Source organism: Citrus sinensis, chromosome 5, assembly GCF_022201045.2.
Source record: "Citrus sinensis cultivar Valencia sweet orange chromosome 5, DVS_A1.0, whole genome shotgun sequence".
NCBI classification, from domain to species: Eukaryota; Viridiplantae; Streptophyta; class Magnoliopsida; order Sapindales; family Rutaceae; genus Citrus; species Citrus sinensis.
This window is the reverse complement of record NC_068560.1, coordinates 26,968,394-26,982,832: the sequence shown is the minus strand read 5'-3', so window position 1 is coordinate 26,982,832 and position 14,439 is coordinate 26,968,394. Positions and strand designations below refer to the sequence as shown.

Sequence of the window (14,439 nt, the reverse complement as noted above, 5' to 3'; positions counted from 1 at the left end):
AGTGGTGACAATCATAAAATACCATCAGAAGAATTTGATCAGGCTCAGACACAACCAGCTTGTTAATTGCAAGGCCTTTGATGATTTGTAGCTTCCGGGGCGACAGCCTCATATGTGTATTTATTGCCAACTCTGTTGTTGAATATCGAGGTCAAACAACATTTTATGGGAAGCAATATATAAGAATCCTTTTCAAACAGGCCATCAATGCAAGGACAATTATTGAGTTTTTGGAAGTCATGCATCTCAACACAAATATCACACACTGCTGAGCTTGGACTCGTAGTGAACAACATTCTCTCGTCGAAATGCTCGGCCATGCTCAATTCTTCCGGTAGTTTTATGATTTTATTGGTGAATGGACAGTAGAAAAAGAATGACCAATTTGAAGTAGAGGCTTGTTTTTCTGCAGAGAAGAATCTAACAATATATATTTTGAATAAAAGATCTTTGCACCAACAACTTCTTTTGGCAATTCAATGTTGTGCTTTTGCTTGCGAGAAGGATCGTAGAGGTAACATGGAGGTCGACAAATAATGCTCTTATCTCTGTAATTTTTGCCATTAGAAAATATCCATAGCAAACTGTCAGCATATTTGATAGGGAAAACATTTTCTGATAGCCAACTTTCACAGACTACCCGAAAACGCACTTGATTGAGTAATAGAGATGGTCCATTTTCAAGCTTATGATATTATCAAGAAGATTAGCACATGACTTGATGACAAGATCGGCGGCAGCACTATGGTCACGGTTCATATTGTAAAACCTAGATTGAATATTACTCGTACAACATTGACTAGTACCCCTATCATCACAAATATATTCACAATCTTTTCCTTTGTTTTTACTCCATTTTGCTTATGTAAATTTGTGTATAAAAATGTATCCGACCCGTCCCAATAGATAATGTGTGTTAGTTTTGAGATGCGTTAATGTGGGATTAGTTTGGATCAGATTGTTGTTACATGATTACTTTTAGACTAATATCATGATTTCATTTTATGGTGTTTATACAGAGGGACCTGAACCTCTGTTCTGATACTGGTGGCTACTTAAGTATCGTCAAGTCAAAAAATAGCCGACATATTCATACTCAAGAACAATTATATTGGTCACTTGCTGACAATTTCATTCAATTTTGTTAAACCTCTTAGTAGTTACTGAACTAACGCAAAGTGCTTGATATGATGAATCAAATGTTTGATGATTTGCCTCAGTGAAAAGTCACATATTTGCAGCATCATCAGTACTATCGGATCCAATGATCGAGCGCGCGAGCATTAAAAAAAATAAAATTAAGTATGAATATATGATCAGAGAATAAAAATTTTTGTATATGAACATGTAGCTTGAGATTTCTTCTCTTGCGGGTCACGTCTCATTCAAATTCGTATTAATCACATTTTCAAAAATACATAATTAAGTAAACCATACTTTAGGAAGTCAAAACAAATCTGAAAACTGATAAAATAAGGATTGTTATGCAAACAGAGCAATATGGTTCGCAATATATCCAACACCCCAAGAAAGAATGATCAACACACGAACTCAGAACCAACAATTATGAGAGCAAAAGAAGAAAGAAAGAGAGAAAAAGAGAAACAAGAAATGTCACACTCAAGAAAATAACGTGGTTCGGTTCCAATGGAGCCTACATCCACGGCTGAAAAACGCCAGCAAGGGCAGAAGCTTCATTGATGAAGAATGGCTGATTACCGATTACAGAGAGCAACTCCACCATACAGATTAAAACCTCTAAGCTTAGTGTTTTTCTATCTGTGATTCTAGAGTTGTAAAGATCCTCCTTCAGGCTTCAACAAACAGCATATATATATATATACACACCTTTTACACGTGTGTCCCCCAATAACAGAAACAAGCTGTTAATACTAACTGCTTATTCACTTCGGCCCCACAAGCGCCAACACATCAGCCACCTCAGCAACCTCATAACAGAATATAACTAATTCGGCTTCACAGGGATAAGTTTTATTGTAACTACATTTCCTTTAATTGTTCTATAATAAATTTTTTAGTAAAAGTGCGAGCAATTGTCTTCGTTGATCACGTCAATATAATTCAACGAAATCACTTAACTTACCCATGAATGATAGTTGCACTCAAATGAATGGTGCTTGTTTTAATCAGATTTTGGTAGATTCAATTAAAACAAATAGATTTTTTTAAATGGGAAAAGGCTGCTTTGCTAAATTTGAGGTGTGCTTCCCCAAGATGAAGGAGGATAGCTAGGTAAATTTGGTATTTGGATTTGGTAAGGGGATGAAAATGGGATGAAACCGGAGTAGAAACCATAGACCTTGAGCTAAGACAACTTGTAAAACAGAGCAAACTAAGGTTAGTGATTGAGCTGGCAGTGGCTGGCAACCACACTTCGACGCTCAAGTAAGATTTTGGATGTTAAAATTGTGGCCTCAATGTTTAAGGGATCTTTAAGCTATAATAATGGTGTTTTTGCTGTTAGGAAGAAAAAGCTAACTCTCCTTTTTGAATAATGGAGAAGTTATTATTTTTGGAGAAATCCTTGAGCTTTTGTGGAGTGTTCCGAGGGTCATTTTGTTCTTTTTGAACACGTGACATTCATTTAATGGTTAACCTCTCTCAAGTGAGGATAGTTAAGTAATTTGCCTTCTGATCCCTTATTGTGACGCCTATGAACTTGAAAGGTAAGAAAATCTTTAACCCCCTTTTTACCTTCACAGTTAGGTACATGGCAGCCTCTCAGCCTCTCAGCCTCTCAGTCAACATTGCTAAGGAATTGAATGACAAGCACAGAATCACTTTCTAACCAAAGTTGCATATCCAAATAATTGCCCACATTATGAAAGATAATAATTTAAGAGATAATAAAGGAGTGGGGCTATTAGAAGGCACCAAGTGGATAAATTTTTATTACAAAACTATCCTCAACTTAAAGTACTATTATAGATAAACATTATATCTTCTAAAGATTTCTCTGCAACTGTTTTCTCAGGATATATTAAAGATGTACCGTTGCTTAATTTGACATCAACTAAACTACAATTGTCCTTGATAAATAAAATTGAGGACTTACTTGGACATGAATTAAATTTCTGTATGGTGTTCGAAGAAAAAATTCCTTGCACATTGACATAAAAAAAAAAAAATCAGTTTTATTTTATATTCTATTGGCGTAAAAGAGAAAAACTGCCATTGCAACAAGCTAATAATGGAGGATTTAATTAGAAAACCTTAACAATCATGAAACCTTAACAACAGAAAATTGCTAAAATAAATATAGATAATAGATAATTAATCAGGGTATATCGGCTATATAAGTGGATTTAGAACAGTAAAATTTTAAATTTTGATGATGGGTTATTATGTATATGTGTTCATCGCATATTATATTATTATGGTGGATTCAATTAGAGTCACCCATAATAATAAAATTGATTGACTTAATGAAATTACTCTTTCAGATGCTTCAGTCAGTGAAATTACAAATTGAAGCTTGCCTTCCGCTGTTGACCATGAGAAAAATTTTGGTTAAATTACATGCAATAAAATTTTGAATAATAGATGCAAGCATTGGAGTAAATGCATAACAAGACAGCAAGTGCATGTGTCGTGCATTTGGAATGAAGAAGTATTTAAGTGGCCGAATTATTGGTGAGGGATGCAAAGGCCATAAAATTTGCAAACCAAATTTGGTCAAAATTATAACTTTGTTCATATTCTTGGAAATTATCTCAATTTTCAAACGCATGCAACAAGCCTTGGGCTTACGAAGATGTTAATCATGCATCCGTTTCATTTAACTTTGTTCATACTATGCAACTAGAGAAATTTTGGAAGCTCTTTCTTGATCAGCCAAACGGTCCTTTCCGCTTCATTTAAGTTCCTCTAACTTCTGGAAGACCTAAAGATGATCAATTTCAACTCAGCATTCACTTGTTAAATCACCATATGAACAGGAATAATTTAATCAACCCATAAATGTTAACTTTTTTGTTTTTTTTTGTTTTTTGTGCTGCTTAAGGTGAGAAAAAGTTGCAAGTATCATATTCGTCCGCAAGGATTGTTTGCTACTTTAATAAAAGACATTGATGATACGTTTAGTAATTATATAAACTTGCGATAATTAGTAGTTGATTTACGGGTAAAAATGAATATAATTCTGTGCTAATTAGTAATTGAGTAATGATACAGCTACAAACTCTCGTACAAACTTATTTTGTACAAATTGACGTGGCATTAATTCATTGGTTGAATGAAAATATAAATTAATAAAAACAAATCATGTGGGCCAAGTGATATTTAATTCAACCAATCTTATTATGCCACATCAGTTTGTACAAAATAAATTTGTACAAGAGTTTGTGGCTGTATCATTACTCTTAGTAATTATATAAACTTGAGATAGCCACCTTTAACATTATGGTCTAAGTCTTAAATATGAGTTGGCCCATAAATCTATACCAATTACCTACCATTCAACAGAAGAACCCCAACCCAAACATGGAATTTTAGTTCATGTGCCACCACTAGCGACTTGCGATCTCCTTTTAAATGAATCACACACCTTAAAGCCTAATCCTCGAAAATGATTTTAAAACCCGCCGCCGCCTACATAATCCAATTTTAAAAGGAATCAAACTCACGCTCGTTACGTGGTAAATTTGGAATCCTTTACCCGAAAATTAATTAACCAATTAACTAACGGGGTTAATTTCAGTAGTGAGCCGGCTATCATGGTGCTTTTGGACTAATGCATGAATTTGTCCAGTAATCGAATGGTCTGATTATGCAATTCTACGTTTATATATATTATTTATCTGCTTTTGGAAATTTCCACTTTGGACTTTCCTGGTTCGAATATTTCCAAAACATCCATACTTTTTGAAAGCCTAAAAATTTACCTTTAAAACTTGTACAATAAAATAAGAACTGAATATAAAATTAATTAAGGTAGAAAGGCCAGGTCATGCTAAATTATATTGTATGTAACTTACATCAATACAACTTGTAAGTTCAAGTGTTGCAACTTTTGTGTTAAATGTAAGTTATAAATATGGTGTATTTACTTGCCAACAATGAGAATGAAAACTTTAAAATCGAAATCAATGACATGTTTACTTGCAGAATTAAGGTTTACAGTCGGAATTAAAATAGTGTTGGGCCAACAACATCATTCCCATAGATTTGATTCTCAAGGGCATCTTGGGAATCAAAATCTGATTCCTAAAATCAATTTTACCCTCCATTAAATTTTCATAATCCCCAAATTACCCTCAATTAAGTAATGTTATTTTTACATTTTGGTCGCTACAGAATTTATGAAAATACCTAGAATTTTTATATTATTTGTAAACAAGTCCTTTATTATTTACTATTATTATTATTATTAGTAGTAGTAATAATAATAATTACTATTATTATTATTTTAATTATTGTTATTGTCATTAATTTCATCATCATCATCATCATTAAAACTTATTAATTTTATTGTTTTAATTTGTACTATTGTAATTATTATAATTACATTCAGTTTTATTAGTAGTTTTAGCAATTTGTAACAATTCATTCTCATTTGACTAAATGTTGAGTAACCAGGGAAGCAAATCAAATGGTGCTGAAACGACGGATGTTATTCGCGTTTTGGAGGTCAAACAACTCCGACAAAACGACACAAAGAATCTGCGTTTCGTGTTATATTGATTCTGCTCGATCAAAACGACAAGAAATCATGCCGTTTTCAGTTTAATGAAACATGAGCATTGCACGTGAGTTAAAATGACGTGAGAAGTTTGTTAGAAGCCGTTATGGCATATGCACCTCACGTGCATTTCTAAGCAGGTTTCTGGGTTCGTTATAAAAGCTGTTTCCGCAGCTGGTTCTTGGGCAACAAGAGAGAAATATAGAGTATTCGAGAGAGGAAGATAGCTTTGAAAAGAGAAAGTGATCTTGTTCTTTGAATAAGCTAATGCAAATTAGTTGAGCCACGTAATTAGCTGTGTTATGTGATTCTTGGGTGTTTTGATCTTGTTTTGATAGCTTTTGTTTAATCATCATTTGGTTCTGATTTGCAGATTCTTGATTAACTATTTTAGATCATCATTTGAACACCTTGTTGTTTCTGAAATGAAGATCTCCGGCAGTGTTTGTAAGTGCTTGGTTTGCACAGCCCCTCACTCACTCCACCAAACAACAAGGGCATTAACCACGTTAGTTAATTGGTTTTCAACTGAAAGACTCCAAATTTACCACGTAACACGCGTGAATTTAATTCCTTTTAAAAGAAGGATTGTATATGTGCCGGTGGTTTTCAAAATCATTTTCAAGGATCATGTTTTAAGGTTTGTAATTCATTTAAAAGGAGGCCACGTGCTAGTGGTGGCATATGGTTCGGTTTATACTGAACTAAGATTCTAGGTTCGGTTTGGGGTTCATTTGTAATCTACTGAATGGTGGATAATTGGTACAGAATCATGGGCTAACTCGACCTTAAATTTTAATGTTAAGAATGGTTGTCTCAAGTTTATGTAAGTGGCACAAGATCTAGCTTAGTTGTGCTATATAATTATCTTCTTTTTCACATAAAACTTTTTATCAGAACTGTAATACTGTAAAATCGATGTTTTACTGTCATACAAGATGATAATTCCAGGAATTAAGCAAAATAACAACATATTACGAAATAATTTTAGTGGTAAGAAGCGGTCACCCTAAGAATCAGATCCTGAGTTTAAATTTCAGACTCACTAGTATGGGTAGGTTAATTAAAAAAATAAATAAATAAATAAAGGGAGGTAATAAGATGTTATTATACATGACATTTATGCAACTGCTTTCTTTGTTGGTAACAGCATACGCACCTTTCGCTAAATAATAAAGTAATAAAGTTCAATCCTCTGGCTAGAGCTTAATGGAATTACTCTCTGAGATGCTTCAGTCAGTGAAACTGCAAATTAAAGCTTTTGCCTTCCACTGTTGACCATGAGGTAAATTTTGGTCAAATTACATGCAATAAAATTGTGACTAATAGACGAAAGCATTGGAATAACTAGACAGTAAGTGCATGTGTAGTCATCTTTAGTTAGTTTATGAATTCACTTCTTACTTGAGATGATCTAACAAAGGAAACAGAAGGACTCGTATGCTAATAAGTACAAGTTCCATCCGTTTTTCTTAATTTCCAATGCTAGCATTCCAAAATTAGTTAAAGCTGATTTAATGTGAGCATGGACTGACCATAATTTAGGTCTTCTTTGTGATTTAACAACCACATCCAGTACTGCTTAGTTAAACCGCTCAATCTCCAGATGTCCGAAACAGAGAACACAAATCCAGTGCTTCATTATTTGATAATCAAGTTTTCCTCTTGCCATCTCGCGTCCTTAAGGAGATCAACCAAGCCAAGTACTGCGTCATCAATAAATTATGATAAGTACTATGTCCTTCCCTTTTTAATTTATCAAAGGTAGATGTGGAGTAAACCAAATGAAACCTCAAAAAAACAGAACAAATTTGAAAGTTAGATGAGAAGCAAACAAAATAAAAATAACATATCACAATAGATATCGTGTATTAAGCATCAAATTAAAGTGTATCCCACAATACATAATACAGTAAGTTTCACATCTAAAATACCCGAAATTTTTCAACAACAACAAACAACCACAATAATAGTAAATTACAGGACAAATTTAATTATCTATAGTGTAGATATATGGTTCTTGATTATTAGATGATAAATTGAAGGAAACAACACGATGGTTATTCTAACATTGTCAAAGCAGCAGTGACACAGTGAAGTAAAGCAAAGGAGAAGCTTCTCAGCATGTGTAAACACCTGGGAGAATGTAACCAGCTGAAAGAATCAGAACACTTTTCATATGTCACGTATCCAGTCGTACGCGATATGAGATGACGATCCCTCCAACAGCTGGGAGAAAAAAAAAAATCTCATCCATTAATTTGACAAAACTTTTATATTATGAAATTTATTGAAGTAATGATTAATGAATTTATTGACACTTCATGGAACGTGATTCTCTAACTTCTGCGATAATTAAAAATAATGTCATTGTTAAATAGGACAGTTTCCACATTTTGTTAAAATTTGCAAATTTATAAGGTAAAAGTTTTGCATGGGAGATAGGTAGGTAGGTGTGTATTAGTGAGTTAACCGTACCTTTTCATCATGTAAATGTTGTATGGTTGTGTTAACGCCACCATCATCCGAACGCCATAGATTTCCCTCTCCGTACCAGACGTTTACTCTGGGCGGCGTGCATAATTCTACTGTGGTGAAAATCGTCATCTTGGGACAACCGATCACCTCTAAATCTTGTAAAGATGGGAAATTAAAGGTGTAATTGGCCGAGCAAAAGCTCGTGAGACTATCTAAATCAACCAGACTGATGCTCTTCAATTTGGTGAAAACAATCTCTTCTTTCGGATTTGCTGCTCCATTTTCGTCACCTGTGACCACCTCTGTCATTGCTCGGCATCCATATATATTCAGCATTAGGAGTCCCACTAGACTTTTTGCTACGGAGGACGTTACTAAGTTGATCAATTTCTTGCAATTGGTAACTTGCAGTTCTGTTAGATTCCGGAAAGATATCGATGCTGATGGCAATAGAATTAACAGACTTTGACAATAACTCACAAATAACTTTTCAAGATACTGCAAAATGTGTTCCAGTTTGGAGTTTGGTTTCCACAGGTGCTTCAGATCGTCAAGTTCAACCAGGTGCAAACGTTTTATCAACGCAAAATTCCGCACATCTTTCTCCAAGTATTCATCATTTGATGAGAATATTTCTTTGTATGAACATGCACGTAGGTAGAGATCTTCCATATTTAAAAATCTTTCAAGTAAACCAAGTGGAAAGCACTCTGATTCGTCCGTAGCAACAGCTACTTGCTTAAGACAGCCAAAGAGGTGATGTGGGAAATCACCCATCAAAATCATCTCGACGTCTTCTCCACTTAAAGCGAGATCCTCCAAGTTGGGGAAAATCTGGAAAGAAAATCATTTGATGCTCTCTCAAGCAATTTAGTTCAAAAGGCATGGAAAACTAATAAAATAAGATATTATTTAAGTTGTGCCCAACGAAATTTCAGAGCAGATATTCATTATTTGTAGTGCATTTGTTCTAAACAAAAGTATAGAGTTCATCCATTATTGAATTTAAATCAGTATCCTTAAGATTTGCATTCAAACTTTGTGAAAGTTATAATACCTTTTCGAACGAGAAGAGGGGCACCTGTGCTGCAGCGATACCAAGTTGATCATTCTCATTATTCAAGGATAATCCTGAACTGAACGGCTTTATTTTGCCGCAACTTACCACATTCAATATTTTTAGTGCCGGCCATTCCGAAGTATGCATTCCAGGGTAAAAACATTTAAGTTCTGGTAGCCCTAGGAGGATCAAAGTGGTCAACCGTGGAAAGACAAAACAAGGGGTGGTCCTTTGATCGGCTTCTGCTCTGTCTTTGGAGATGATCTCCTGCAAAACCATGCAATTCGATATCTCCAGGCGTTGTAGCTGCTCAAAGCTTCGGATCATAGTAGCTGAAAATATGTATTTTAATTTGTTACAATCCCAGAGGATCAATCTTGTTAAACTTTGAGAGCCAGGAAACATGGCCGGAAGTTCATTGTAATGCCAAATCTTGTCTATATTAATGTCACGCAGCTCCAAAGCCTCCAAGTTAGGCAACACTACCTGAAGATAAATTTCTTGTTAGACACAATTAATATCCATATGAGAAGCACTTACGGAAATTTACTTCGTCCATTTCAAAATAATAAAATGATAAGAGAAAAGAATGTGTTAGCTAACCTACCTTCTCATTGAGAAGTTGTATCGAAGTATCAAGCTCGTCCTCCTCCGACTCTCGTCTGTTTGGTGATGCGGGAGGAGTTTTCACTTCACGGAAAAAATTTGTAACCTTTGGAAGCATTCCTAGACTCAAAGATTTTAATTGAGCAAACTCTATCTTCTCAATTGCATTTTTGTTGCCTACATCAGCTTCTCCACCAATTGCAAAAACTTCTTCCATCTTTTTGCAATCAATAACTGCAATCCTCTCAAGTTTGTGAAGGCATTTCGTATTAGAGAGCCAGAAGATATTAGTCAACTCATCACAATTTTCCACCTTAATGATTTTAAGTTCATTGAAAGACTCTACTTTGAGTCGATCCATACATGTCCTCTCCAAGCGAATCAAATTTTGAAGAGTAAGTGACTCCAAAAGAGGAAAGGCGTCATAAGTTTCCCTATCCCTTGAGTCAACGATACAGAGCAAGTCAGGATTGTTTTGAATATGGAGATGCTTCAACTGTGAGAAGCCCTTTGTGTCCAATTCGAAAAGAACAGTCTTGACGCCTGGCAACTCGTCCAAACACAAGTATTCAACATTATTAACGCCTTGCAATTCCTTCGAGCCAATAGGCTTAGAACTAAGCTTGAGCTTCAATGTTCTTAAACTCTCATGTTTACCAATCATAAAGTTTGGCCGACTACTAAACCAACTTTCCACAAAATAAAAGGGAGTACTGAATGATTCATCCCCTACTGATATTTTGAACCTTGCCAGCTTTTTAGTGAAAAAGCCTTCAGGTAAAATATCATCATTTCTAACTTCTATTTCTAAAGTGGTCAGCCGAGGTAAACGCACGAATTCATCAAGGCTTGCACTCCTTTTTTCACTACCGCGTGTTTCAACCTCCCACTCAACATAGCAGTTATGCATATACAGGGCTTCTAATCGAGTCAAGCTTGATAAGACATTCGTTGCAATAACTTTTAGTTTGAAGCAATCGGTTAAATCTAACAACCTGAGCTTAGTTAACTGACCTATTTCTTTGGGCAACATTACTATATCAGACTGGAGAAAGCTAAGGACTTCTAGATTCTTCAACTTTCCAATAATGGCAATGTCTCCAACCGTGCTTCTCTCCAGACACAGTGTTTGCAGATTTTGTAGGAGACCAATTGAATACGGCAATGAAGCCAACCGCATTCCAGAGAAATGTACAACTCGGAGCTTTCTCATTCCAGTGAAAAAGTCTTCAGGAACATCTATCTCAAGAAAAGAATCCTTGGAATTTGCGATAGTTAGAAATTGAAGTTGTGGACACTTCAATCCTTCAGGAAGTTCATGAATGCTACTATCTCTAACAGAGATTGCATAGCATTCTTTTTTTTCATCCTCGTCTGGCCAATCCCATACATCCTCATTTCTCACCAAAAAAGTATGTTCGTCTCGGCATGCAATTGAAATAGCAACATCGCGAACAACATCATGCATGGAAAAATTGTCACCACTATCATCCACAAGCAACAAACAAGAGTCTACAAGTTCATGGACCCATGCATGCATTTTTGTGCGTGCATCTTCCAGCTTATGGACTCTTTGAAACATACCCAAACCCATGCAATATTTCAACAAGTCAAGAGTATAACAGGGATTAGGCATAAGACTACAGAGCAGAAACATTTTCTTAAGTTTCTCACCTTCCAGATACTTGTAACTTAGCTCAATAGTTGAATATGCCTCTTTCGGCACCCCTTGGAAGCTTTCCATTGAAGGCCTTCGGAGTTCTTGCAAGGCATTCTCCCATTCGGGCACACTCTTTTTTCTTAGTGCCTTTGCTATTGTAGTTAAGGCAATCGGTAAACCTCCACATGCCTTGGCTACCTGTGTTGCTATAGATTTCAACCGACGATTTTCAACATCATCGTCTGCCGTCAGCTTAAACAACCTCCAAGCTTCTTCTTCATTTAAAACGCCAATAGGAAAGTTTTCTTTGGAACCCATGCTTAATAGTACACTACGATCCCTTGTTGTCAGCAGCACTTTACATCCCTTATGATCATCTCCATAAGGAATTCCAATAGTAGTCTCCAAATCAAGAGATTCCCATATATTGTCCAAAACGACAAGGATCTTCTTTTCTTTCTTCAACCGTTCATACAGACTGCTCGCTCTTCTAGATTCACTTTCTTCTCGCAATGTCAAGCCCAATTTTTCTGCTATTTCCCCTTGAATATTTTTTATGTCTGGAGTTTGGGAAACCTCTGAGAAAGCCACCGCATCAAAGATGTTATCTTCCTTGGCTCGCCGAGCAACTTCTTTTGCAAGTGTTGTCTTTCCGATGCCGCCCATACCGTACACCCCAATGATGCTGACATTCGGATCAGTTAATGCATTTCTAATAGACTTCAAAGTAGACAACCTTGATTCAAAGGCCTCGTAGCCTTTGATAGAGTGGAGCCATATATCCTCCGGAATGGTACGGTAGGAGACTTTCGGAAATTTTGCAGCTTCTTCCCTGAGTTCAACAATATCCTTCACCAATGTTGCTGCCTTCTTGCTAAGCTGATAGCGAGTCTTCAGATTAGGACACAGGCCCTTAATGCAATGCTTTGTGGCTGTCTCTTCATCTCCAGTAATTTTCACTGTCTCATCAATGATCTTGTTCACTCGTTCAAGCCATTTCTCAACATTCTTTTCAATCTCCTGCCTATTTCTTTCAGCTTCTTCAACTCTCTGCCGCATGCTCTCTCTTTCACCCCTCAGCTTCTCGACTTCTTTCTTGAGATTTTCAAAGCTGCTGGTGTAGTTACTCTTACTCAAATAACTTACTTGGCGTCCAATTGGAGCAGCCAACCACTTGGCAACTTCAAAAACAACATTGATAATGATTTCAACCATCTTCAATCCTTCAGCTCTTTCTTCTTTTCTTTTCTTTTTTTTTTTGGGGTGGGGGGGGGGGGGGGGTTTTAAGAAGTAATTAGGTGTGAAGCAGAACAAATATGAATAAAACAGACAAGACAACAACTGGACAAATTATTGCTTAGGAAGCGAAATAAATCATTGAACACAAAGTGACCAGAACAAGCTGGCGGTAACAAAGGATTTTCGTGATACAAAGACGAAGATAAGAGAATGAGTTTTTGGATGGGGAAAAAATACAACACGATTAACAATTTTTTTTTTTTTTAATGAACACGATAACAAGGGAGAAAGAATTATTCAATACACAGCGAGTAGACAATATTACAACAAACAGATGTAATGTTGTTGAGATCAGAAGATTGAAATGAGACAAAGGTTTCTTAATTAATCCAGTGCAAAACTGCAAATGCAAAAGGGTTGATGGCAAAAGGGAACAAAAGTAAGCTGAATAACAAAAACAACAATGACACAATTTGGAATAGGAGCAAGTTTGTTTGAGATCAAAGGTTGCAAGGGCTTCAAGGGGCTGAAGAATAATGGTTTGCCAGGAGTTGAAGGAATTGACATTCTCTGCAACTTCAACAAGCCAAGAATTGCACCTCATGGTGCTTCTCTTTTCTTTGGGGTTGAACTAACAATCTCGAAGGAAGCATAATACAAAGATAGCAAAGTAAAGAAATGTGCGCATAAATCCAAACCTTCCCCAAAGAGGAAGTAAAGTAGAGAAAGTGTGGTATAGCAAAGTAAAGAAATGTGTGCATAAATCCAAACCTTCCCCAAAGTGCAAAGTAAAGTGGAGAAAGTGTAGTCTTTTAATAAACAATTAGTTTTTGCACACAGCCAATGCCAGCTACTCAATTCATATGCTTTTACAAGATTTCTTTCGGGAGAAGGATACTTAAACCCATCGTTTGCTTAATTAAATGTACATGTAAACCGCAAAGATTTAAAAATGGTCACATAGATCCTGATTCAACGCAAAGTAATCAAATGGAGGAAAAACATTAGTGCTGTCACTGTTGTGAAGCATAGCTAAAGCAGAGCAATGAAGATAGAGACGCAACGCCTGCTTGCATTCAACCGATGGAACTTGAGGTGCAACGTCCGTCAAAATGGAGTATAGAAAGATCATGATCCCGTGTGGAGCATAGCAGTTATTTAGGAATTTTATTAAGCCCTGGAAATTCCAGCTCTTAAGGAAGCTAATTTCACTAATATCATTTGAGTACACTAAAGTACAAAACAGAGTATATGAGGTGATTTCTTGTTTTAGTAAATTCTTATTGCTACATTTTTCTTATCTCTCACATTTTGATAAGTTGTTCAATAACCGTACAGAACAATAAAGGAATGGGTTGGAAGTTTGTTTTGTTCCATTTTTTGCAATTTTTTTTTAATTAATGACTAGTTGAGACGAGTATTTAGTTAAACGAATGTAACTAGAGGCCTAGATTAGAGGTGGCAAAAATATCCGCCCGGTCCGGACCCGGACCGTACCCGGGTGTTGCGGGCCGGGTAATAAGGTATGAAGCCGGGTCGGTCTTGGGCATCACTTGATAAACCCGGAACCCGGATTTTATTAAAAAAAATTATAAAATATATATTATTTTAAATATTTTATATTTATTTGACTTATTTATTATACATATATAAAGTTTTAAACACTTAAAGTTTATATTTTCATGTCAAATTTTA

The 14,439-nt window shown here is 35.8% G+C and overlaps 1 protein-coding gene across 2 annotated transcripts; it reads right to left on the bottom strand.

Annotated features, from left to right (window-relative positions):
• Positions 1 to 6,765: 6,765 nt before the first annotated feature.
• On the bottom strand, positions 6,766 to 13,440 carry LOC102618979 (disease resistance protein At4g27190-like). 2 transcript variants are annotated; one of them, XM_052440645.1, is made up of 5 exons: positions 9,847 to 13,440; positions 9,237 to 9,725; positions 8,180 to 9,013; positions 7,838 to 7,930; positions 6,766 to 7,407 (listed from the first exon to the last, which is right to left on the bottom strand). In XM_052440645.1, exons 1-4 carry the CDS (start codon positions 12,718 to 12,720, stop codon positions 7,877 to 7,879), a joined length of 4,251 nt encoding a protein of 1,416 aa, XP_052296605.1. In that variant the 5' UTR covers positions 12,721 to 13,440; the 3' UTR covers positions 6,766 to 7,407; positions 7,838 to 7,876. The 2 variants fall into 2 exon arrangements, with proteins under 2 accessions (XP_052296605.1, XP_052296604.1); XM_052440644.1 differs by lacking the exon at positions 6,766 to 7,407 and having other exon boundaries at positions 7,559 to 7,930.
• Positions 13,441 to 14,439: the final 999 nt, after the last annotated feature.